Source organism: Siniperca chuatsi, linkage group LG21, assembly GCF_020085105.1.
Source record: "Siniperca chuatsi isolate FFG_IHB_CAS linkage group LG21, ASM2008510v1, whole genome shotgun sequence".
Lineage (NCBI taxonomy): Eukaryota > Metazoa > Chordata > Actinopteri > Centrarchiformes > Sinipercidae > Siniperca > Siniperca chuatsi.
The window spans coordinates 15,798,903-15,824,371 of record NC_058062.1 but is presented as its reverse complement, the minus strand read 5'-3'; the positions used below and the strand labels follow the sequence as shown (position 1 = coordinate 15,824,371).

The following is a 25,469-nucleotide window of genomic DNA, read 5'->3' as shown; positions in this document are numbered from 1 at the left end:
AAGCAGAATAGATTTTCTCACCATGAATAGTAACTACAAATAATAAACTCCAGATAACTGTATTTTCCATTCTGTGATAAACACTGTAGTTCAGCTCTCTGAGCTGAGCGTTTCAGAAATATATAAAACCGTCCCAGTGTTCTGCCACAAGTTGCTGATGGTGTGTTTATAAGAGAGGAAGAGTTTGCATAGAACTCCTCTCCAGGTTTAAAAAGGGAACATGTGACACAGATACATTTCCATAAGTAGAGTATCTCTATAACAGCAGAGGAAAATACCAAAGTCCTGGAAACTATGCTGATAGAGTAGGGAAATAAATGTTATGTGTTCTACAATGACAATCTTGTCAGAGGGGGTCAAATGAGATCTGCACGGATAAATTAAAATACTCAACTCATCCTCTGTCCCTCAGTAACAAAAAAATCGTCTCTGCGATTCAGTGGATTCCATAAACATTCATTTTTATCAATTCATCAGAGAGTAATGTCTTCATTAATATTCACAGTTAGAACATGTGTCTGGTTGAGTCACATTGTTGCTGGGTATTTGTGCAGGTCTGTTGGTGGTTTGTATCACTGTGGGCTGACGTACACAGTAATACACAGCTGTGTCCTCAGGCTGCAGATTCTGTCCTGTTAATGTCACCGAGCTAGTTGAAGTGTGTGTGTGGTAAAGGAACTTGTTCTTCAGAGCATTATTTTGGTAAAAGTCTCCTCCTCCCCACCGATGTAAAATCCAGTCCATTGGTTTTCCTTCACGCTGTCTGATCCAACCTGTTGCATAGCTGTTATCAGTCAGAGAATAACCAGAGACCTGACAGGTGACGGTCAAAGACTGTCCAGGCTGCACAACCATTGAGTCTGGCTGGATGAGATCAATACTGTTCACACCTGTGGAAACAGAAATCAACATTATCTCCATCATTCATCTGACTAATCAGTGTTTCTAATGTGTTTATTAGTGTGAATCCACTGAAAGCTCCTCACAGGATCCAGCTGCCAGCAGCAGTATCAGAGCTACAGAGAACATGGTTGATGTTGAAGCTGAACTGATGTGAGCTCTTCTGTCCTCTCACTGACACACACACACACACACTTCACTTCCTTATATGTGACCTTTATTTGCATATTGTTGAATAATTTTTATTTAAATCAGTTGAAGGTGTAAACAGTGTGTCTCCTTGAGTGACCAGACTGGTGAAATCAATTATTTAAAGAACATATTTTTATGAAAGAGCTTATATGGACTTAAATGTCACCATGGTTAATTTAGTAGCACTGCTGTGATTTGATTTACTGTAAGAGTATGTCTCAAAACTCATAAAGTTGGTGTAAGTAAATGTAGAGAAACTGAATATTGTATGATACAGAGCTTTTTTTAAGTAAAGTTTTCACTGTAGTTAAATTTATGTTGTAATCGCAGTAAGGTCACAGGCGTTGCTGTGAGTCATGATAAACTGTCCCAACACACTGACAAATACATTTTTATTGATGAAGTGTGTTTCATTGTTAGTTGGCCATCATTCAATACAGAGATCAGTGTTGGAAGCAAGATGTTGTTGTTATTGCAGTATCACTTATTCATTCAGTTTTCATCACAATGTCTCACAAGCACAAGAATAAACAGCAGCTCCTTCAGTCTTCCAGCTGTTTGTCTTGAAATCTATTTGAGATGGTGAGATGGTGAACTCCAACTAAATGAACACATGGAGCTGCAGTCACTGCTGATCCAGCACTTACAATGTTGTGTTAGTGTTGTGGTGCAGTGAGCTCACAAAGGGTGTGAGTATAAAACTCTGGTTCAGTCCAGGGTTCGAGTGTCAGTCAGTTCAGATCAATGAGAAAAGCAGATATGAGAGTCTCCTTATAGTGACAGAGGAGAGAGAAACTTGACACTGACTGCCATCTAGTGATTTTATAAAAGAAACTGCAACATTAGTTTTCACTCTCATATTGTGACCTACTTTAGATGCCAAATATTTACATGATTGTGGCTGAAATGTGTACATGTAGTATTTCTTTTATTCATAATTAGACAGTGATTTCAGCAGATTGGTTTGCTCATCATTGGTTTGCTCATGTCATTGGCTGTTTTGCGAGGAAGTGATTATTAGAGTAAGACATCTTTTATTTATGTGTTTAATGGTTATTGTTGTTGGTTAATGATAATCTTTGTCAGGGCCAGTTTTTATGATTTTAAACCAAATACAATTATAAAGTATTTCTCAGGATCTATCATTCCTGTAAGAATGAGTCCTGTAGGATTTTGTACAGCTGCTCAACCAACTCCAGTCACTGTGGCTGTCGAGCACAATAATAAACAGCAGAATCTTCAGTCTTCAGACTGTTCATCTGTAGATACAGCTGCTGTCTGCTGTTGTCTCTGGAGATGGTAAACCGGCCTTGGACTGACTGAGAGTAGTATTGGCTGCTACCACCACCATCAGCAGCAATCCAATCCAGTCCCTTTCCAGGAGCCTGTCTGACCCAGTGCATCCAGTAGTCACTGAATGTGAATCCAGAGGCTGTACAGGTCAATCTGTGAGATTCTCCAGGCCTTTTAACCACTGGTTCAGATTCTGTCAGAGTCTGACCATCAACACCTGTCAAGAGGATAAAAAACATCAAGTGAAATTAGCTGGTGACAAAGATAAAATTAAAATAAAATAAAGATCAGTAAAGATCTTCACCTGCCCAGCAGAGAGTTAAAAGCAGCAGTCCTGTCCTATAGTCCATCATGTTAAACTGTGTGTCCACTGTTCTCTGTCGTCCTCTCTGCAGTCAGATAAGTAGAGGTGGAAGACATCTGAGTTTTGCACTGACTCCTCCTCACTGGGAGGAGAGACTTGGATTGAACTTGGCTTTCAGTTTATCGTTTGATGAAACTGGAGAATCAATGATCAGGAGTCATTCATCAGTCAGTTAATTCAAAGTTTGTCTGACATGCTTTAAACACCATAAACACATGGGTTGGACTTGAATCTCACTTGTCTGGTGAAACTAGAATGAATCTGACCAGGAAGTGTCCATCTAAGTTTGTAAATTTAAAAATGTTCTCACGTGTTTTAAATTGAGTAACTTGGTTATCAACATTACCATTACAATCATTTAAGATTAATTTCTAACATCAGATTGATTATATCTAAACAATAAGCAACAATCAGAGAAGCAGTGGTGCACAGCACACCTTTATGTCGCCTTGTGATAGACTTAAGGTCATTTCAGAAATGTTACTTAGGAGGCGAACACTAATATCAGCCTTATTAGGAGCTGCAAACATTTAAGTCAAACCAACCACTTCTTTCCTTCCCTGTCATTTCTTCCTGTATATGGACGTTACTGGGATAAGTGCTCAAGCCAGTCCTTGTCTTCCCTCTAGAGTTTTAAAACAGGGATGGTCGCTACTTTTAACATTCAAGTTAAAAGTTACTCACTTGTTACAACCAAAAATATAGAGATTTGTCTGTGATTCAAGCCCTGTGCTAGTTTCCCTGGCTTTCACCCAAAGTGCCAACATGACAGTGAGCACAGAAAAGCAGAATGAACATTGCTGTAACTGATGTTCAGAGGACTAGAATTTCATCTGTTGTTCTTCTTTACAGCTGACTTTTGTTTTGCTTTGGATATTTGAAAAAAACAACAACATGCATTTTATCAATGGTTATTCACCTCTACATATCAGTGCTCCACATTAAATGCTTTCATCTGTTGCATCACTCACTGCAGAGTTCTCTGAGATTTGAAGTCCTTTTCCAGGAGCCTGTAGCCACCAAAGTTAAACCCACTTCCCTTAATCCTAACAAAGCCTTTGCCACTAGATGGTAGTCTTCACTCACTTTTCTGACTTCTATTAACTAGCTGGCATGTAAACCAAAATGTCCCTCAAGCACATCAACAAGCTGACTTTATTAAACATCTTATGAAGTGAAATTGTTCATCTGGTAGCTTGATATTATTGTCAAGAAGGACATGAAGTCATTTTAATATTTTTAAATAAAGTTTTATTTTATAAACATACTAATGTAATAACAATAAACAAATAACTATAAACACTGCAATAAATACATGTATTGAATTAGTTTAGAAGAAGTAGGTCATCTATCAGCCCCTAGTAGTTCAAGCTGTGCAAAGCTCATTTCAGATGTACATTAAAAGTAACCTAGATAATAATATATCAGATGGGCCTTTCAAAATCGCTGCGGATAAAATGGCTAATTTAAGCGGCAACAGAGGGTAAAATATATAATAATGCAATATATGGTTAGTGAACAAATAATTAATAAAGATAATAATAAAGATGATGCAGTACATGTGCTTAAATGCGACATTTCTGCAAATTTATGAAATTCAGTTTCTCTAAATCTTTCATTGTGTTGTTACTGCCCTTAAATGCAACTACTTTTTAAAAATATATATATATATATATTGCTCTGCTGTGTCTTCATTCAGTTTGCTAAAGTGCGCCCACAATTTAGAGCTTTTGATCCTGTCTTTATCCTCTGTTTGAAGTAACCACCTGACATGTGCAACTAATCAGGGACCAGCAAGAAACACAGAGGGAGAGATGATACAGTTGGCAGCCTGAAAGTGCTCATCAGCTATGTTAGAATGAATTAAAGTGAATCATGTTCAAATACTGATAGCAGTAATTGATAAGAGAGTTCTTGGTTCTCCTCCCTCATCTGCTGAGGATGCTATAAATGCACCTGGTGAGGATGATGAGGAGTTGTAACATTTTAACTGCCGCCTTCACGTTCTCGACTCTGCAGCCTCTTATAATATCCCAGTCAGTCAAGCAGTGGCAATGAGTGACACTCCTCAGACGGAACGAAAAGGAACTAGTTACAAGGCCAAACTCATCACACAAGCTCTCAAAGGCTTCCAGCTCCTTCTGCTGTGTACTGCCATGATGCTGTAGATACCAAGAATAACACTGATATGAAACTATCCATCTCTATATCCGCCATGAACTTACAGCTCTGCAGCGTACAGCAGAACAAACAACATAACACACAAATATACTTGTACTTGTACCTTTATTTGATATCTCTGTTAATTTATCCGGCTTCATCACGGTGTTTCACAGTTGTTAAAAATGCTTACGATGACACTTTTCTGAAGATTGTTTGTGTTGCCTTTGTGTGTGAGGATGTGTGTCTGCTGTATGCATGTGTGCCGCTTCACGCCTGGATACATGCTGATATGCAAATAAACACAGTGAAAGATGAGTCTCTTGCTTCGAGGAAGTTTATTCGTAGCTCTGACGGTTTCTACAAAGTTTCACTGCTACAGGTGTGGTCCCAGAGGTGCAGAGAGAGGGGAAGTGACTCTCTAAAGATGATATGTTTAGAAACTCCAGGAAATTGAAAAACCTTCAGAGCTTAACCGATAACAGAAGTTTACGGTACGTTGACTTGATGTGGTATTATTTTAGATGTTGTGAACAAAATCCTCAGAAGCTTTTTATGTTGATCACAAGCACACTATGACTCATATTCATACTTTAATGTTTGTGTCTGTACAAATCTCATCTATTGTAAGTATCATATCTATTGAATTAATGATGAAAGCAAATATGATCAACAAAATGATCATGAAAAGCAAAGATTTCTGTTTCTACTGCAGTACAATTTGTTATTTACATATCAATGACAAGTTAATGCTACACTTCACTAACACATTTTAATGAAAAGTAATCAAGAACTTCTGTAATCATAATCTAACAACAATCCAAATGTATTTATAACTGCCGTACATATTTCTTTCAATTAATATGTTCTATAATTTCCATACATATTATTTCTGTCGTTTTAATGTTTTTGTTATGTTTGTTTAAATTAATTTATGCATATTGAGTGCTTATGTTAAGTAGGAACTAAAGTACATATGCGTTATACACGGACATTTTGAACGATGCAACAGGAAAATCACGGACCTTTGTTTGACGGTGGATTTCATTGACGGTGAACGTGATAGCGGAGAAAAGAATGAGAAAGGCAATAAATCCATCAGTATCCAGAACCATGGCGTCGTTTATTTCCCGGAGGGAGTGATAGTATTCATATCAACAATTAACAATTGCAATTGTATTTTAGATTTTTCTACAGGTTACAGAGAAATCCATTTTCAGTTTTAGTTAATCATTATATATGACAACCATTTCATTTAGCAGATGTACAGTAGATCATCGATAATATACATGTTTTAAAAAAGACAAAAAACAAATGAAGACCTGTAGTCGTCTGCGCTGTGCATCCATCTCATCCTTTATCGTCTCTTCATCTGAAAAAAATAATCAACAATTGAAATCAATATATTATGTTCACTTGTCAAATACAGAGTGTTAAACAGTGGTGATGTTTGACTGATCACTTCAATCTGGAGTTTCACCCAGCTGGAGAATTGACACCCAAACGATCTCTGTGTCTTCAGTACAGCAGATAGTTGTGGCCAGCAGGTTTGCTGCAGGCGACTGGTGTTCTATAACAATTATATTAACTGCTGGACTGGATGAATGGTGAAAAAAGGTTTATCTTCATACACCCGGACACTGGAACTGCCTGTGATTTGTTACTTAAAGATGGAATCTGTAATGTGTTTAATTCAATAAAGTGTTGATATATCAGTTTGTGCAGTGGAGCATTAAAACAAACCAGCACATTTTCTGTGGTTGGAGACGCTCTCCACTCTGCTGCTGCTAAATGTTGATCAGTCTCACCTGAGCTGGTTGGCTGTGCCAATAAACTCTGTTCAGAACAGAGCTAGTGAACTGAACGTGATGCATTTCACACCACTTTACTGTGTGAATGTGTCCATCCAAATCAACACAATACACCTGTAATACCACATGTTTCTCAACATGAGGTTTGTTCTAGCCAGAGAGAGCAATTCACCAGTCAGAGAGAATGATTTGGTGCCAGTTAACTTTTCAGATATTGCTGATAATCAAATATATGCTTGAATGTTTCTCATTTTTTGTCTCTTTTGTCTAACTTTATTAAGCTAAATTGATGCATTGCATTACAAGGGTCTCCCTTTTCCAGATCATGTGCACTGCACAAACTGGACAAACCTGGAAAAGTTGGCAGTCCATTACAAGCACAGACAGAAAATCACTAACTTTCACATTCATATCTCTGGTCTTTTCTTCTCCTGCACATTCTTGTCTGTGCAGATGGGAAGAAACTGTCGCACCCACAGAAAAACTATGCAAAGATGAGTCGATCAAAATTGTCTCTCCTTCATGTGGCATTTTTATTGTTTACATGGCTGGGCTTTATTTTCTAACTTGTGCAGTACTTGGTCAAACTTTTTACTTATTTTCAGTGAATATATAAATCCTGTATTACATCTTGTACAGTCTTTAGTCCTTAGTATAACTGAAATGCAGAAAAAGCCTGCATGTTTACCTTGACCAGGCTGAATATCATGCTATAGAAGAGAGAGGATATGAAGAGGAATATGAAGGAGGAGGTTGTGGACCACAGACTGCTGAACTCATCCTCTTCAATAGCATCCTCTGTGCAGCTCAGAGCAAAACCCAGTTTTGACTCTGGAGGAAAATCTAAGAGGAGGAAGGTATAGGTGGTTAGATGAGAGGTGTGTGTGTGTTAACAATGCATTTTCATTAAGATAACATATAGACGTCTTTGTCTCTCTTGAATAGTGCTCATAAAGTGGAATCGAGCATTATCCACTCTTTGATCACACGTCGTGTGTGGACCTTTCTCCAGTTGAACAGTGGAACAGTACAGTATACTACTGTGACTTCATGCTTGCTTTTCAGTTTGTTTTAAAATATTGAAGTCATTCATGAACACGTGCTGACCATCAACAGACTTTGTTGTTTCATTAATGTTGTCGGTCACATCTTGTCCATCAATTTGCCAAGTGACTTTAATTTCATTTACAATGGTCTCGTCCTGTCCAGTAATGATACACTCCAACTCTGCCTGCTCCGTGCTTGCTTTTCAGTTAGTTTTTAAATATTGAAGTCATTCATGAACATGTAACAAAAGTGTCTCCATGCAACATTTATTTGAAACAGTCAGCACACTTCTCAAGCTGTTAGACAATGTGACAAAGACAGATTGGAACACAATATGATGACGAACAAAACTAAATTGACATGTTGACTGTTATTTTTACAATCACAAAGACTGATGACATCATAGAGTGCACAGGTTCCCGTGGCAGAGAGTACACACACAGACAGAGCAACACATCAGCACACAATACCACATTTAAAGCTGAATCTACTATTTTCTACATTCAGTCGAGTTACCATGGGACTTAGACACTCCTCGGGTTTTCATGGAGTCATTGCTGCCAGCAGGCCAGACGTTGCAGTTGAACATGTGCCCGTTCCACTTTTCCTTGGTGGTGGTGTAAACACTTGTAACTGAGTAGCCATGTTGGGTCTTCTGTGGGGGGAAGTTAATGCCATCAGTATAGATGTTGGTTTCATCTTCTGACCAGGCGATGTAGTAATCCTGCAGCACAGGACTGGAGACCAGATACACCAGAGTGACCTCAGCTCCTTTGTTGATGTCCTCCTCTGGGAGGACGTGGACTGTCACTATTGGCTCACTCCCATCTGAAAGAAACAACAGCGAGGTTCATATATAAGCTTTATGTTTGCTATACATAGATTATGACGTGTTTGTGTGTGTAAGTTGGCTGCCTTCCCAGACTTACAGATTACTGTTCTACCAGTGAGTCTCCATCCCTCAGTAACATACCTCCTTTGTGGACAGTCAGATCTTGAATAACTGGAGTCATATCGTCTCTAATGGCAGAACAGCGCACTTTGTTGACTCTCTGCCACTCAGTGCGACTACGAGTCATCGTGCTGGTTTTGATGCGCTGACCATCAACAGACTTTGTTGTTTCAGTAATGTTGTCGGTCACATCTTGTCCATCAATTTTCCAAGTGACTTTAATTTCATTTACAACGGTCTCGTCCTGTCCAGTAATGATACACTCCAACTCTGCCTGCTTGTTGCTGAAAATTCCTTTGGGACTTGGTTGGTTCAGTGTCACTGTGATAGGAGCTACATAAAAGAGAGCTACAAAGAAAACCATTTCTTAACATACATACACAGATTATACTACTTTAAGGCTTCACTGAAAACTGCTTCCTTTGTTCTTACTTTTCAATTTGTTTTAAAATATTGAAGTCATTCATGACCCTAACCCTAACAAAAGTGTCTCCATGCAACATTTATTTGAAACAGTCAGCATACTTCTCAAGCTGTTAAACAATGTTACAAAAATACCACATTTAAAGCTGAATATACTGTTTGTCACATTCAGTCGAGTTACCATGGGACTTAGACACTCCTCGGGGTTCCATAGAGTCATTGCTGCCAGCAGGCCAGACGTGGCAGTTGAACATGTTGTACTTGTCCCACTTTTCCTTGGTGGTGGTGTAAACACTTGTAACTGAGTAGCCATGTTGGGTCTTCTGCGGGGGGAAGTTAATGCCATCAGTATAGATGTTGGTTTCATCTTCTGACCAGGCGATGTAGTAATCCTGCAGCACAGGACTGGAGACCAGACACACCAGAGTGACCTCAGCTCCTTTGTTGATGTCCTCCTCTGGGAGGACGTGGACTGTCACGTTTGGCTCACGCCCATCTGAAAGAAACAACAGCGAGGTTCATATATAAGCTTTATGTTTGCTATACATAGATTATGACGTGTTTGTGTGTGTAAATTGGCTGCCTCCCCAGACTTACAGATTACTGTTCTACCAGTGAGTCTCCATCCCTCAGTAACATACCTCCTTTGTGGACAGTCAGATCTTGAATAACTGGAGTCATATCGTCTCTAATGGCAGAACAGCACACTTTGTTGACTCTCTGCCACTCAGTGCGACTACGAGTCATCGTGCTGGTTTTGATGCGCTGACCATCAACAGACTCTGTTGTTTCAGTAATGTTGTCGGTCACATCTTGTCCATCAATTTGCCAAGTGACTTTAATTTCATTTACAATGGTCTCGTCCTGTCCAGTAATGATACACTCCAACTCTGCCTGCTTGTTGCTGAAAATTTCTTTGGGACTTGGTTGGTTCAGTGTCACTGTGATAGGAGCTACATAAAAGAGAGCAACAGAGGAAACCATTTCTTAACATCTGGACGTTCAGTGCAACAGTAAAAACTCTATGTTTGAGAATACTGTGTACTATAATGTCACTAACAGCTTACTCTAAGTTACAGTATAGCAGTATTAATAATGACTGTAGTAGCCCTGTACCTTTTGAGGCCTTCTTTGTATATGTTGTTTCTCGGTGCGTCACCTCACATGTGTAAACAGCTTTACTGTCCCAGTCTGTGTTCTTGACCTTCAGGACACTGACAGCTGAATATACGTCTCCGATTATTTGGGGCGCCCAGTTAGTGAAGCCAGTTACAGAGTTTGCATTCTTTTTCCATTTGACTGTCAATTCTTTTGGAAGAAAACCCTCACTTGTACACACCAGGGCCTGAGTGTCTTCACTTGGCACAGATAGCAAAGTCACTTTTGGAGGAAATGAGGCCTCTAAGCAAGAAAGAGCAGAAATAGAGATACCCGTTTTAATTGACATCAGTCTATAATTATTCATTTTATAATTTTGACAACAGAATGTAAAATACCAGACAGATGAGGATAAACATGAGAAACATAAATTATTACTGAACATTGCAAAATAAAAACAACATGAACGAGGTGATGCATGTGGACAGATAGGCATAAGAGAGCCATGATAGTAAGTTAAAAATCACATACTTTCCACTTTCACAGTGTTGGGGCCTCCAGGGTGAGTCACAGAACAATTTATAGACTTAAATGAATCCCAGTCAGATTTGGACACTTGGACCAAACTGACTCCTGTATATTTGTTGTTTTTCTCAGCTGGAGGATAATTCACAGAAGTCAGGGCGGTCCCACTGGCATCGGTCCACTGGAAAGTAAGACTCTTTGGGTAGAAGTCATGTGCAAGACAACCAACAGTGATTTTATCTGCAGGCCCAGAGTTGCACTGAACCAAAGGGAACAGAGTCGGTGATGCAGCTGTTCCTGTGAAAGTATCAAAACATGTAAATACCAATAAAGGTTAATTAAAGAACACAGATAAAACATAAATGTATCTTTACTCTTTCCCAGCAGCAACGGCATGTTTATCTAAATCATCTTAGAAATAAATACTTTATAGTTTACTTAATGATACTTAATAAGTGAATGGTAATATGATGGCTAATGGAAAAATCATCCGCAGGACAGCAGCACACCGACTGTGACTGTTGCCTGTTTGCATGATGAAACTGAAGAGAGAGACATCTGCTCAAAACATAATTTTAATGAATATTACATTTTAATAAATAATGTCCTATTGATTATTTTTGTTTCTTCACAGATAAACAGACTGGATCTGAGTTCAATGGCACTAAAATTTAAAACTGCACTCTTTGTGAAATATAATGAATCAATTTAAAATACGTTTGCCATGTCGGTCCACTGGAAAGAACTCGAGAGTTGGTCTTTAAAGTTTAAAATCATAAAATACAAATTGACATAAATATCACAGATATTCAATTGCTCATCTAAAAGCTAATGATTGATTTCAACCTCAGAATTAGAATATAGAGACCCAAAGTGTTTAATATTAAACAAATAATCATATAAATAACTACAATAAAAGTGATATAACTATGGCATTGTGAACTATTCTAACTGAACTATATATTATTTGTTTTTTAATTATTGCAACTTATTTTTATAATGTCATTCATTTATTTAATACGGAATGCTTTGTGTCTAAAATAAACATCACTGTAAATATGAAAACGTCTCATTGTAGGAGGATTTGAGAATTCTTCAAACAGGAACGTAAATCATTCTTTACAATTTTGAAGGAACAAAATCAGGTTTATCTTTAAAATCTTTAAGAAAATATTTTTAATAGTAACTAATAAAGGAATGCATATTGATTAAGTTATCATGTTAATATAACAAGTTACAGAAATAATCAACAAGTTAGCACACTAACAACTATGACTGTCGACAGTTTGCAAATTAAAGATGAAGACAATAAAAAAGTATTTTTATTTATTTGTTTTTTTTGTTTATGTGTTCAGCAAATAGAGTAGAGCTGAGCGTGTTAAAACCACGGCTTCCACCAACATTCAAAACCAAAACCATTGCACTGTTTTGTGGAATCAAGGCCTTATAACAGTAATAATAATTATTAATATATTATAATGTATTAATGTATTATTGTGGATGAGCATTTTTTGCTCTATTTTGGGAAGAATTACAGATCACTTGATGTGAAATGATTCCTTTATACTTAAATGATGAACAATTGAACCTGCAGTGCAAATGTATACGGTCCTTTAAAAGTCAGTCATCCCTGTGGTATTTCAAAAGAAACGATATACTATATACACTTCATTCTATATAGTATATAGAAGTATGTACTTCATTATGTTTTTCTTCAGTGTTCAGTTGTTTAATTGAAACACATACTGACCCTGTATTTAAACATGCAAATAAAATATATATTCCTATGTTCACATTTACGGTAACTTCTTACAAAATAAAATGCAGGTATGGCCCTGCAGGGTTTAAAATTAATATCCGCAGTAATAAAATGTATTGAATAATAATGTGAATAAAAAGATGCAGACATTCATCAGCAGCAATTACAATCCAGCTGAATACATTTTAAGATCAAGTCAAACCACCTCCTGCATTAAGTGATAATGCCGAACAAGAACTTCTTCAAATGCTTTCTAAGAAACAGCTGCGTTAAAAACATCTGTCCGCTCTGTTTTCAAGTTTGTCCAACATCAGTATGAACCTAAATAACACCATGAGTTAAACTTCTCTACCACCAATAATCACATTTATAAAAAGAAAAATAAACTAGTCAGTCAATATATTATTTAAATGTGTCTTACCTGAAGATACTGTGACTTCAGTCCCACGACCCCAGTAGTCGAAAGCATCACAGTGCTGCATCTCCACTCACTGCTTGTACAAAATCCTCACGGTCCAGAAAAATGTGTTAAAAGCTCATTAAGTGTATGAAATACACAGACACTTTTATATCCTGGTGTCATCCTGTGAACACACGTTTTGTGTTGATTCTTAATCAGTTATTTAAGTTAAGATTTATTGGAAGATAACATTTACATCTCTGCACTAACTGTGACTTTAAACTACTAATTAACTGACTTTTAACTACAAATCTGATTATTGAAAAATGATAAACACAGTAGTTACGTCATATTCCAATGAGAAATATTTTGTCCTGTACTTTTTTTCCATCACAAGAAAGGGAGAGTGTCAGATTACTGCTCTTAGGTTTTTGTATGGATCTATATCACAGTGCATCCAAGCCCATCACAGTGAAAAACCCTAATACAAAAACAACACACTGTTTCCTGCATTGGAGAGTCAGGGGACCTGTGTTGTCAGCAGTGGGTGAGAATAAAACAAAACTTAAATTCCAATCAACAAAACTATATTTAACGTTATAAGTTGGTGAATTTGCATTATACTTATTTTATAATCAGTTTATTATTGTTATTTTAATTTATAATTTATTTTATCATTATCTGTCATTAATATACCATGACATGGCTTATGTTTATATTTTAATCTGAAGAAATGAAATTAAAAATAACTCATATATACATATATAAAAAAAACTTCATCCTTCACCCTCCGCGGGTGGATGCGTGTCCTGCGCAGTATCTTTGCTGTTCCTAGTACTGCACTTTTCTGGACCGAGATGTCTGATGTTCTTCCAGGGATCTGCTGTAGCCACTCCTCCAGTTTGGGGGTCACTGCCCCGAGTGCCGCCTTCACCTTCCAAGCCTTCTCCAGTTCTTCTCTGAGCCCTTGGTACTTCTCTAGTTTCTCATGTTCCTTTTTCCTGATGTTGCCATCACTTGGTATTGCCACGTCAACCACAATGGCTTTCCTCTGCTGTTTGTCCACCACCACGATGTCTGGCTGGTTCGCCATTACCATTCTGTCAGTCTGAATCTGGAAGTCCCACAGGATCTTGGCTCGGTCATTCTCTACCACCTTTGGAGGTGTTTCCCACTTTGACCTTGGGGTTTTCCAGTCCATACTCCGTGCAGATGTTCCTGTACACTATGCCAGCCACTTGGTTATGGTGCTCCATGAATGCTTTCCCTGCCAGCATCTTACACCCTGCAGTTATGTGCTGGATTGTCTCAGGGGCCTCTTTGCACAGCCTACACCTTGGGTCTTGTCTGGTGTGGTAGATCTGGGCCTCTATTGCTCTGGTGCTCAGGGCCTGCTCCTGTGCAGCCATGATGAGTGCCTCTGTGCTGTCCTTCAGTCCGGCCCGCTCTAGCCATTGGTAGGATTTCTTGATATCAGCCACTTCAGTTACATCCCATTCGGTGGTACATCCCATGTAGGGGTTTGTCCTCCCACCTCCACCAGCACCTCTTCCTCTGTTCCCCATTCCCTGAGACATTCACTGAGCACGTCATCTGTTGGGGCCTTATCTTTGATGTACTTGTGGATCTTGGATGTTTCATCCTGGATAGTGGCTCTCACACAAACTAGTCCACGGCCGCCTTCCTTACGGCTAGCGTACAGTCTCAGGGTGCTGGATTTGGGATGGAACCTTCCATGCATGGTGAGGAGCTTTCGTGTCTTTACGTCTGTGGTCTGTATCTCTTCCTTTGGCCACCTTATTATTCCCGCAGGGTATCTGATCACTGGCTGGGCGTAGCTGTTTATTGCCTGGGCCTTGTTCTTGCCATTGAGCTGACTTCTTAGGACTTGCCATACTCGTTGGAGGTATTTGGCAGTTGCTGTTTTCCTTGTTTGCCTGTGGTATTCCAAGATACTTGTAACCATCCTCAATGTCTGCTATTGTTCCTTCTGGGAGTGAGACCCCTTCTGTATGGACTACCTTCCCTCTCTTCATCAACATTCAACTACACTTCTCAAGCCCGAATGACATCCCAATGTCAGAGCTGTAGATCCTGGTGGTGTGGATCAGTGAGTCGACGTCCCGCTCGCTCTTAGCGTATAGCTTGATTTCATCCATGTAGAGGAGGTGACTGATGGTGGCCCCATTCCTGAGTCGGTATCCATAGCCAGTCTTGTTGATTATTTGGCTGAGGGGGTTCAGACCTATGCAGAACAGCAGTGGGGACAGAGCATCTCCTTGGTACATGCCACATTTGATGGATACTGGTGCAAGTGGCTTGCCATTGGCCTCAAGGGTGGTTTTCCACAGCCTCATTGAGTTTGCAATGAAGTCTCTTAGAGTCCTGTTGATGTTGTACATCTCCAAGCATTCAGTGAATGTTGTACATCTCCAAGCATTCAGTGATCCATGTGTGTGGCATTGAGTCATATGCTTTCTTGTAATCAATCCAGGCAGTGCACAGGTTGGTGTGTCGGGTTCTGCAGTCAGGTGACTATTCTGTCAACCAGGAGTTGGTGTTTGGGTCCTCTGGTTCCTTTGCCGATGCCCTTCTGTGCAATCCAGGCAGTGCACAGGTTGGTGTGTCGGGTTCTGCAGTCTTGGGTGACTGTTCTGTCCACCAGGAGTTGGTGTTTGGCTCCTCTGGTCCCTTTGCCGATGCCCTTCTGTGCTTTGCTCATGTATTGATCCATGTGTCCACTTATCTTAGCCGAGCAACATGAGCTTCCATGATGCTCAGGTTAGACAAGCAAGAAGATATTTTAAAAAATCCAGAGAAAAAGAGGCAACATGGTTTTGATTTGTTACATATCTAAATGCTACTGTAAAGGGTGTGTTTTTTGTCCTTTTTTATGGCTGTAAAATCTGTTAATTTCAGTCAAATTCAGATTTTGTGTGGATTTGGTTGTGTATAGGAACATTTTCTTTAAAAACGTTGGTGTACAATCTGAAAATGACGTGGCAGCTGTTTAATTTCAAAAGTAAAAGTAAAAGTTAACTTTTGCATAAATCGTGATACATGTACTTAATCAGCAGAATTGCAAAAAAAAGTGATACTGAAGAAAGTGAGTGTTCCCAGTGGTGGTGTTAAATAGAGGAAGTAGTTTTTGTATGACTCTCCTATTATTGTCTCTCACTGTGTCTCTCTGGCACAGCAATACACTGCTGTGTCCTCGGTCTTCAGACTGTTCATCTGTAGATAGAGTTTACTGCTGGAGTCGTCTCTGGAGATGGTGAATCTACCCTGGACTGACTGGGAGTAACGGATAGGAGTACTAGATGTGCCAATATAAGCGATCCACTCCAGTCCTTTTCCAGGAGCCTGTCTGATCCAGCTCATATCGTAGCTGCTGTCAGAGTCTGACCATCAAAACCTGTCAAGAGGATAAAAAAGTTAAATAAGCTGTTGACACGAATAAAAGCTGTTAGTTTAAGATCAGTGAAGATCTTCACCTGCCCAGCAGATAGATAAAAGCAGCAGTCCTGTCCTATAGTCCATCATGTTAAACTGTGTGTCCACTGTTCTCTGTCGTCCTCTCTGCAGTCAGATAAGTAGAGGTGGAAGACATCTGAGTTTTGCATTGACTCCTCCTCACAGGGAGGAGAGAGCTGGACTGGAGATATTTGCTTAAACTGGGGAATTCATTTCCAAAAATCAAGTCTCCAAGTCAGCTGTTCTGACATTTGTCTGACATGTTTTAATTTGTAAAAAATGTTTATCAGTATTAACACCACAAGCACATGTATTATTATATCTTGGTATCAAGGCTGTTTGTCATTAGTCACTTTGAGCATAAAGGGCAGCACATGAGAGCAGTTACAATAATTTAAATAATCTACCGTTTTATTCTGATCACCAGCATCTACTAACATTTCAGAAAATTGCTTCATTGTCATCGCACCAGGTCATATCATTAACCAATGTATTGAATGTTGGACTGTGAACATTTCACCTTTCTGATTATGTTCTGATCAAGTCAAGCTGCTGTCTGATCAAATGTTTTTCAGCAAGTTTCTCATTTCAAACTAAATTCATGTATTTTATGGTTTGTACATGAATGTGACATTGGCAGTTTAGCATTGAATAATGCTTTGAACAATATCCTTCGCGACATCATGAAGAAAATAAATATTTTCTCATATGTTTACAGTAAAATATTTACAAAACAGTCTTCACTGTGTTACCATGAATACTAACTATAAAGAATGAACTCCATGAAATGATATTTTCCCTTCTGTATTAGACACTGTAATTCAGTGCTTTCTGATCAGAGTGTTTAAAAAACTGTCCTAGCTGTTTTTTCACAATTGACATGAGAATTCCTTATGGTGTGTTTATGAGGCAGGAAAACTTTGCATAGATTTCCCTCTACAGGTTTAAGAAGGGAACTGTTTGGCATTCAAGGCTCTGTTACACATTAAAGCATATTGGGCAGCAGGTGAGAGCATACAATAATCTAAATATTCTATTCTTACTACTACTACTGTCCTTACTCTACTGAGTTAAACATAAACAGTATTTCTACAGAAAAACTGTATAGAACCAAATGTGTGGCTGCTATTTGTATTGTATAATAGTTGAATGTTACTGGGACAGTACCTCAGGAAAATGCCTCCAGAAGTAGAGAGACTCAGAAAAAGCTCCTTTCCTCAGGCCACTGCTCTGACCTCTGTGTATCCTCGGCCTTGTCTAGCACATTGTCCTCTGTGAATCCTCCACACCTCCCTGCACATTTACATACGTACGTATTTACAACTGTAACATATATACATTTATCATTTTTATATACTGAAAAACTGCACATACCACCTACACACCGGGTCAATATTCACTTTAGTGTTTTAATACACACTAAACACACTGACGTCCCACATAATGAAGACCCTGGAGAGACTGGTGCTGGAACAGCTGCGGCCAATGGTCAGACCCCTCCTGGACCCCCTTCAGTTCGCCTACCAGCCCTGGCTGGGAGTTGAGGATGTCATCATCTTCCTGCTGAACCGCATCCACACCCACCTGGACAAGCCGGCAAGCATGGTGAGGATCATGTTTTTTGACTTCTCCAGTGCTTTCATTGGATGCCCCCCTCGTGTCCTGGATTGTTGACTACCTGACTGGCAGACCGCAGCACGTGCGTCTGCAGCACTGTGTGTCGGACAGCGTGGTCAGTAACACTGGGGCCCCTCAGGGGACTTTCCTCTCTCCCTTCCTCTTCACCATCTACACCACAGAGTTCAGCTGCCACACAGAGTCCTGCCACCTTCAGAAGTTTTCTGATGACTCTGCTGTGGTGGGATGTATCAGCAGTGGTGATGAGACTGAGTACAGGGCTGTGGTGGGGAACTTTGTCTCATGGTGTGAGCAGAACCATCTGCAGCTCAATGCGACAAAGTCTAAGGAGCTGGTTGTAGACCTTTGAAGGGCCAAGGCACCAGTGACCCCAGTTTCCATCCAGGGGGTCAGTGTGGACATTGTTGAGGACTACAAATACCTGAAAGTACACATGGACAATAAACTGGACTGGGCTAAGAACACTCAAGCTCTTTACAGGAAGGGCCAGAGCCGCATCTATTTTTGAAGGAGGCTGAGGTCCTTCAACATCTGCCGGACAATGCTGAGGATGTTTTATGAGTCTGTGGTGGCCAGTGCTATCCTGTATGCTGTTGCATGCTGGGGCAGCAGGGTGAGGGTAGCAGACGCTAACAGACTCAACAAACTGATCCGTAAGGCCAGTGACATTGTGGGGGTGGAGCTAGACTCTCTGGCGGTGGTGTCAGAGTGGAGGATGCTGGCCAAGCTACATGCCATCTTGGACAATATGTCCCACCCACTCCATGACGTGCTGGTCAATCAAAGGAGTAGCTTCAGTGGAAGACTCCCCCCAAAAAGCACCACAGAGTGCCACAGGAAGTCATTCCTGCCTGTGGCCATCAAAGTGTAGTCTGTATGACCCTAAGTCATTAAACTGGACATTGGACCATTAACATCACTGTAATACTTGAAATAATTGTGCAATATTCTGTGTTAATACTGCTGTGCAATATACTCTTTTCGGGTTTAAAATTCCATTTTTATATATATATAATGCAACCGCAAGGGGGCACAAGCCAGTGTCTTCTTGTGCCAGTCCCAAATCTGGATAAATGCAGAGGGTTATGTCAGGAAGGGCATCCGACGTAAAACACATGCCAAATTAAAAATGCGAATCGTGACAATGACTTCCATACGGAATCGGTCGGGGCCCGGGTTAACAAAGACCGCCACCGGTGCTGTTGACCTACAGGGTACCGGTGGAAATTGGACTACTGTTGGTCAAAGACGAAGAAGGAGAGGAGGAAGGTGTGTTCGTAGGCAGAGAGAGAAGAGGAAAGCTAAGAATGTAGGACTGACAGTAGGGACTTTGAATGTTGGGACTATGACAGGGAAGGCTAGAAAGTTGATTGACATGATGCAGAGAAGGAAGGTGGACATACTGTGTGTCCAGGAGACCAGGTGGAAAGGTAGCAAGGCTAGAAGCAGGGTTCAAGTTGTTCTACCATGGGTCAGATAGGAAGAGAAACCGAGTAGGAGTTATCCTGAAAGAAGAGTTTGTGAGGAATGTTCTAGAGGTGAAAAGAGTATCAGACAGGTTGACGAGTCTGAAGCTGGAAATTGAAGGGGTGATGTTCAATGTTGTGAGTGGTTATGCCCCACAGGTAGGATGTGAGTTAGAAGAGAAGGAGAAATTCTGGAGTGAGTTAGATGAAGTGATTCAGAGCATCCCCAGAGGTGAGAGAGTGGTGATTGGTGCAGATTTCAATGGGCATGTAGGTGAAGGGAACAGAGGTGATGAGAATGTGATGGGCAGGTTTGGTCTTCAGGACAGTAACGCAGAAGGACAGATGGTGGTAAACTTTGCAAAGAAGATGGAAATGGCTGTAGTGAACACTTTCTTCCAGAAGAGGCAGGAACATAGTGTGACATACAAGAGCGGAGGTAGAAGCACTCAGGTGGAATACATCTTGTGTAGACGTTGTAACCTGAAAGAGACCAGTGACTGTAAAAAGTAGTGGTAGGGGAGAATGTAGCCAGACAACACAGGATGGTAGTGTGTAAAATGTCTCTGGTGGTGAGGAAGATGAAGAGGATGAAGGCAGAGCAGAGGACGAAGTGGTGGAAGTTGAAAAAGGAAGAATGTCGTGTAGTTTTCAGGGAGGAGCTGAGACAGACTCTGGGTGGTCAGGAAGTGCTCCCAGATGACTGGACCACTACAGCTAATGTGATCAGGGAGACAGGTAGGAGGGTACTCGGTGTGTCATCTGGAAATAGGAAAGTGGACAAGGAGACTTGGTGGTGGAACGAGGAAGTGCAGGAGTGTATACAGAAGAAGTGGGACACTGAGAGGACTGAAGAGAGTAGACAGGAGTACAGGGAGATGCAGCGTAAGGTGAAGGTAGAGGTGGCAAAGGCCAAACAAAGAGCATATGAGGACTTGTATGCTAGGTTGGACACTAAAGAGGGAGAGGTGGATTTGTACAGGTTGGCCAGACAAAGAGATAGAGATGGGAAGGATGTGCAGCAGGTTAGGGTGATTAAAGATAAGGATGGAAATGTATTGACAGGTGCCAAGAGTGTGATGGGAAGATGGAAGGAGTACTTTGAAGAGTTGATGAATGAGGAAAATGAAAGGGAACGAAGAGTAGAAGAGGTGACTGGTGTGGAGCAGGAAGTAGCAAAGATTAGCAAGAGTGAAGTGAGGAGGATGTTGAAGAGGATGAAGAGTGGAAAAGCAGTTGGTCCTGATGACATATCTGTGGAGGTATGGAAGTGTCTAGGAGAGGTGGCAGTAGAGTTTCTGACTAGTTTGTTTAACAAGATCTTGGAGAGTGAGAGGATGCCCGAGGAATGGAGGAGAAGTGTACTGGTGCCAATTTTTAAGAACAAGGGAGATGTGCAGAGCTGTGGCAACTACAGAGGAATAAAGCTGATGAGCCATTCAATGAAGTTGTGGGAAAGAGTAGTGGAAGCTAGGCTAAGGGCAGAGGTGAGCATTTGTGAGCAGCAATATGGTTTCATGCCTAGAAAGAGTACTACAGATGCAGTATTTGCTTTGAGGATGCTGATGGAGAAGTACAGAGAAGGTCATAGGGAGTTGGCTTGTGTCTTCGTAGATTTAGAGAAAGTGTATGACAGGGTGCCGAGAGAGGAGCTGTGGTATTGTATGAGGACGTCTGGAGTGGCAGAGAAGTATGTTAGAGTGGTGCAGGACATGTATGAGAGCTGTAAGACCGTGGTAAGGTGTGCTGTAGGTGTGACAGAGGAGTTCAAGGTGGAGGTGGGTCTGCATCAAGGATCGGCTCTGAGCCCCTTCTTGTTTGCTCTGGTGATGGACAGGATGACAGATGAGGCTAGACAGGAACTATGATGTTTGCAGATGACATTGTGATTTGTAGTGAGAGCAAGGAGCAGGTGGAGGAAAATCTAGAGAGATGGAGGTCTGCTCTGGAAAACAGAGGAATGAAGCTTAGCCACAGTAAGACAGAATACATGTGTGTCAATGAGAGGGACCCAGGTGGAACGGTGAGGTTACAGGGAGCAGAGGTGAAGAAGGTGCAGGACTTTAAGTACTTAGGGTCAACGGTTCAGAGCAATGGAGATTGTGGAAAAGAGGTGAAGAGGTGAGTGCAAGCAGGTTGGAACGGGTGGAGAAAAGTGTCAGGTGTGTTGTGTGATAAAAGAGTATCAGCAAGAATGAAAGGAAAGGTGTTCAAGACGGTGGTGAGACCAGCGATGTTGTACAGCTTAGAGACAGTGGCACTGAAGAAAAGACAAGAGGCAGAGCTGGAGGTAGCAGAGCTTAAGATGTTGAGGTTCTCTTTGGGAGTGACGAGGATGGACAGGATCAGGAATGAGTACATCAGAGGGACAGCTCATGTTAGATGTTTCGGAGATAAAGTCAGAGAGGCCAGATGGAGGTGGTTTGGACATGTTCAGAGGAGAGACTGTGAATATATTGGTAGAAGGATGCTGAGGTTGGAGCTGCCAGGCAGGAGGTCTAGAGGAAGACCAAAGAGGAGATTTATGGATGTAGTGAGAGAGGACATGAAGTTAATTGGTGTGAGTGAAGAGGATGCAGAGGACTGGGTTAGATGGAGGCACATGATTCACTGTGGCGACCCCTGAAAGGGAACCACCGAAAGGAAAAGAAGAAGAAGATATATATATATATATATTAATATATATTATATTATTATTGTACAGTATTCACTGTCACATTATAATCTTAATAAGCTACACTTAACTTGACAGTTCACACACTATTACTTACTACTTGTATTATTACATTGTATTATTATACCGTACATACTTATCATCAACTTAAATGTAAATCCACTTTGTACTTTACACCTATTTTAATTTATACTTATATCCACTTTGTACTTAATTTATCTTACATTATAGTGCATTATATTCTGATTGCTTAGAACTTCTATTCCTGTGTGCACTGACGTGATAGTGAGCTGCTGTAACAAAAGAGTTTCCCCTCGAGGATCAATAAAGTATATCTGATTCTGATAAACATATTTCAAATTTTTTGTCTTAGAATTTTTATACTTTATGTATTTTTCTTTCTGTTTCTACACTTATTCTAATTATCATTCTTTATTGCACGTTATCCTTCTTAGCACAGCCTCAAGAGTTTGCCACCCTGCATTTCACTGCACATCTTGTGTGAGCATGTGATACATTAAACCTCTGAAACTTGAATGTTTGAGGATATTTTTCTGACATGAAACAGAATTTTAACATCTTCTCAGCACCATAATACAGAGATACAAATTGTTTAAATGAATCATTTCCTTGTAGTGAGGGAAAGTCAAACTTCTCAAAGGCTCTTAGGATTCAAGTCAAACACATTTAAAAACTCAACAACTTCTCTGTCAGGGAGTAACAGGCCACTCAGGCTACTGAATAACTTATTTCTATTTACTTTTACAAACATGTGTGTGGTTGAGTCTTGCTGGTTGCTGAGTATTTGTGCAGGTCTGTTGGTGGTTTGTATCACTGTGGGCTGACATACACAGTAATACACAGCTGTGTCCTCAGGCTGCAGATTCTGTCCTTTTAGAGTCACTGTTCCAGCAGAAGTGTCTCTGCTGTAGCTGAACTTGTTCTTCAGAGCATCATTTTGGAGAAAACCACCTCCACCCCACCGATTTAAAATCCAGTCTATTGGTTTTCCGTCACGCTGACTGATCCAACCTGTTGCATAGTTATAATCAGTCAGAGAATAACCAGAGACCTGACAGGTGATGGTCAAAGACTGTCCAGGCTGCACAACCATTGAGTCTGGCTGGATGAGATCAATACTGTTCACACCTGTGGAAACAGAAATCAACATTATCTCCATCATTCTTCTGACTATTCAGTGTTTCTAATGTGTTTATTAGTGTGAATCCACTGAAAGCTCCTCACAGGATCCAGCTGCCAGCAAAGCCTTCATTCCATATTGAATATTAATTAACAAAACATACAAAACTAAACAAAACTGGAATTTATATTTTAATAGTTTATTAATGATGGGCATCTCATAACCCACTCAAATTCCTGCAATAAAAAAGGACAATAATGTTTTCTGTTTTTGCTATGAATTTTTATATCTAAATGTATTGTATAATTTTCTTCAACAACGTCATTAATCATGTGAGATAACTGTGGTAAACATGAGTACTGTAGGATTTTGTACAGCTGCTCAACCAACTCCAGTCACTGTGGCTCTCGAGCACAATAATAAACAGCAGAATCTTCAGTCTTCAGACTGTTCATCTGCAGATACAGCTGCTGTCTGCTGTTGTCTCTGGAGATGGCAAACCGGCCTTGAACTGACTGAGAGTAGTAGATGCTGCTACCGCCACTATTGATAAAAGCAATCCACTCCGCTCCTTTTCCAGGAGCCTGTCTGACCCAGTGCATGCTGTAGCCAGTAAAGTGTAACTCAGAGGCTGTACAGGTCAATCTGTGAGATTCTCCAGGCCTTTTAACCACTGGTTCAGATTGTGTCAGAGTCTGACCATCAACACCTGTCAAGAGGATAAAAAAACATCAAGTGAAATAAGCTGGTGACACAAATAAAAGCAGTTAGTTTAATATCAGTAAAGATCTTCACCTGCCCAGCAGAGAGTTAACAGCAGCAGTCCTGTCCTATAGTCCATCATGTTAAACTGTGTGTCCACTGTTCTCTGTCGTCCTCTCTGCAGCCAGATAAGTAGAGGTGGAAGACATGACAAGTTTTGCACTGACTCCTCCTCACTGGGAGGAGAGACCTAGATTGGACTTGGCTTTCAGTTTATCGTTTGATGAAACTGGAGAATCAATGATCAGGAGTCACTCCTCAGTCAGTTAATTCAAAGTTTGTCTGACATGCTTTAAACACCATAAACACATGTCCAATTTTGCTTTTAATAAATATTCAAAATGTTAATTTTAGTTCAGAAATCTGACACATTTACAAACAAGGTTTATTAAAATAAGTTCATGTTGGCAACATGGTTTCTCATTACTCCCTGTAAGCATATTGAGCAGCAGATGAGCTAAATAATCTACAGTATTCCTCTGATCACCAATATCCACTGGAATTTTTGAAAATTGCTTTATTGTCATCTCATCATATTACACCATCCACCAATGTTTTGAATGCATATTTGATTGTGGACATTTCACCTTTCAGAATCTGAATCAGAATCAGAAATACTTTATTGATCCCCGAGGGGAAACTCTTTTGCTCCAGCAGCTCACTATCACGTCAGTGCACACAGGAATAGAAGTACTAAGCAAAAAATATAATACACTATAATACAGGTCAGAAAATAAATTAAGTACCAAGTGGGTATAAGTATAAAATAAAATAAGTGTGAAGTACAAAGTGGGCTTACCGGTTGATGATAATAATTTGGTATAAAGTACTGCATGAACTGCCAAGTTAACTGTAGCTTATTTATAATGAGACGGAGGATATTGCACATCAGTTATAGAGGTATGAATAAATATCAATATCAATATATAAATACATTTCTAATGATCTTCTGATGCAGCCAAGTTCACTCTGTGATCAAATGTTTTTCAGTTTGTTTCTCTTTTCAAACTGATTCCATATAATTTATGGTTTGTGAATGTGACATGGGTAATTTAGTATTAAATAATGCTGTGAGTAATGTAACATCATAAAGAGAATAAATATTACTTGTGAGTTTAAAATATACAAAGTCAAAGTACATAGAAAACTCAGATGTCATTAAGATCACATTGCTGTTTGTTGTCTGTGGAGGTTTTTGTGCAGCTGCTCCACTGTCTTCAGTCACTGTGTATCTCGAGCACAGAAGTAAACAGCAGAATCTTCTGCTGTCAGGCTCTTGACCTCGAGGTACTGAGTACTGCTGGACACATCTTCAGTCATGATGAAACGGCTTTGAAAGGCACTGGCATAGCTAGCAGAGTTTGAGCCTGTGTTCATCCTCCCAATCCAC

At 40.1% G+C, this 25,469-nt stretch overlaps 2 protein-coding genes and 2 gene segments (V, D, J or C); 2 read left to right on the top strand and 2 right to left on the bottom strand.

Moving 5' to 3' along the window:
- Positions 1–25,469, top strand: part of LOC122868479 — a 253,183-nt gene that overhangs the window by 170,639 nt on the left and 57,075 nt on the right.
- Positions 1–25,469, top strand: part of LOC122868505 — a 249,715-nt gene that overhangs the window by 182,740 nt on the left and 41,506 nt on the right. The window contains 1 exon segment of the V gene segment in view: positions 15,924–15,930. Coding sequence covers positions 15,924–15,930 — 7 coding nt within the window.
- The window catches only part of LOC122868482, a gene marked incomplete at its 5' end in the record, with an annotated part of 296,170 nt that overhangs the window by 253,080 nt on the left and 17,621 nt on the right, over positions 1–25,469 (bottom strand).
- On the bottom strand, positions 5,945–24,166 carry LOC122868483. The segment is given in 12 exon segments: positions 5,945–6,281; positions 7,409–7,563; positions 8,284–8,595; positions 8,741–9,067; positions 9,324–9,638; positions 9,784–10,095; positions 10,259–10,543; positions 10,772–11,062; positions 12,946–13,000; positions 18,768–18,774; positions 23,717–24,026; positions 24,113–24,166. Coding segments are annotated over 12 exon segments (2,433 nt in total).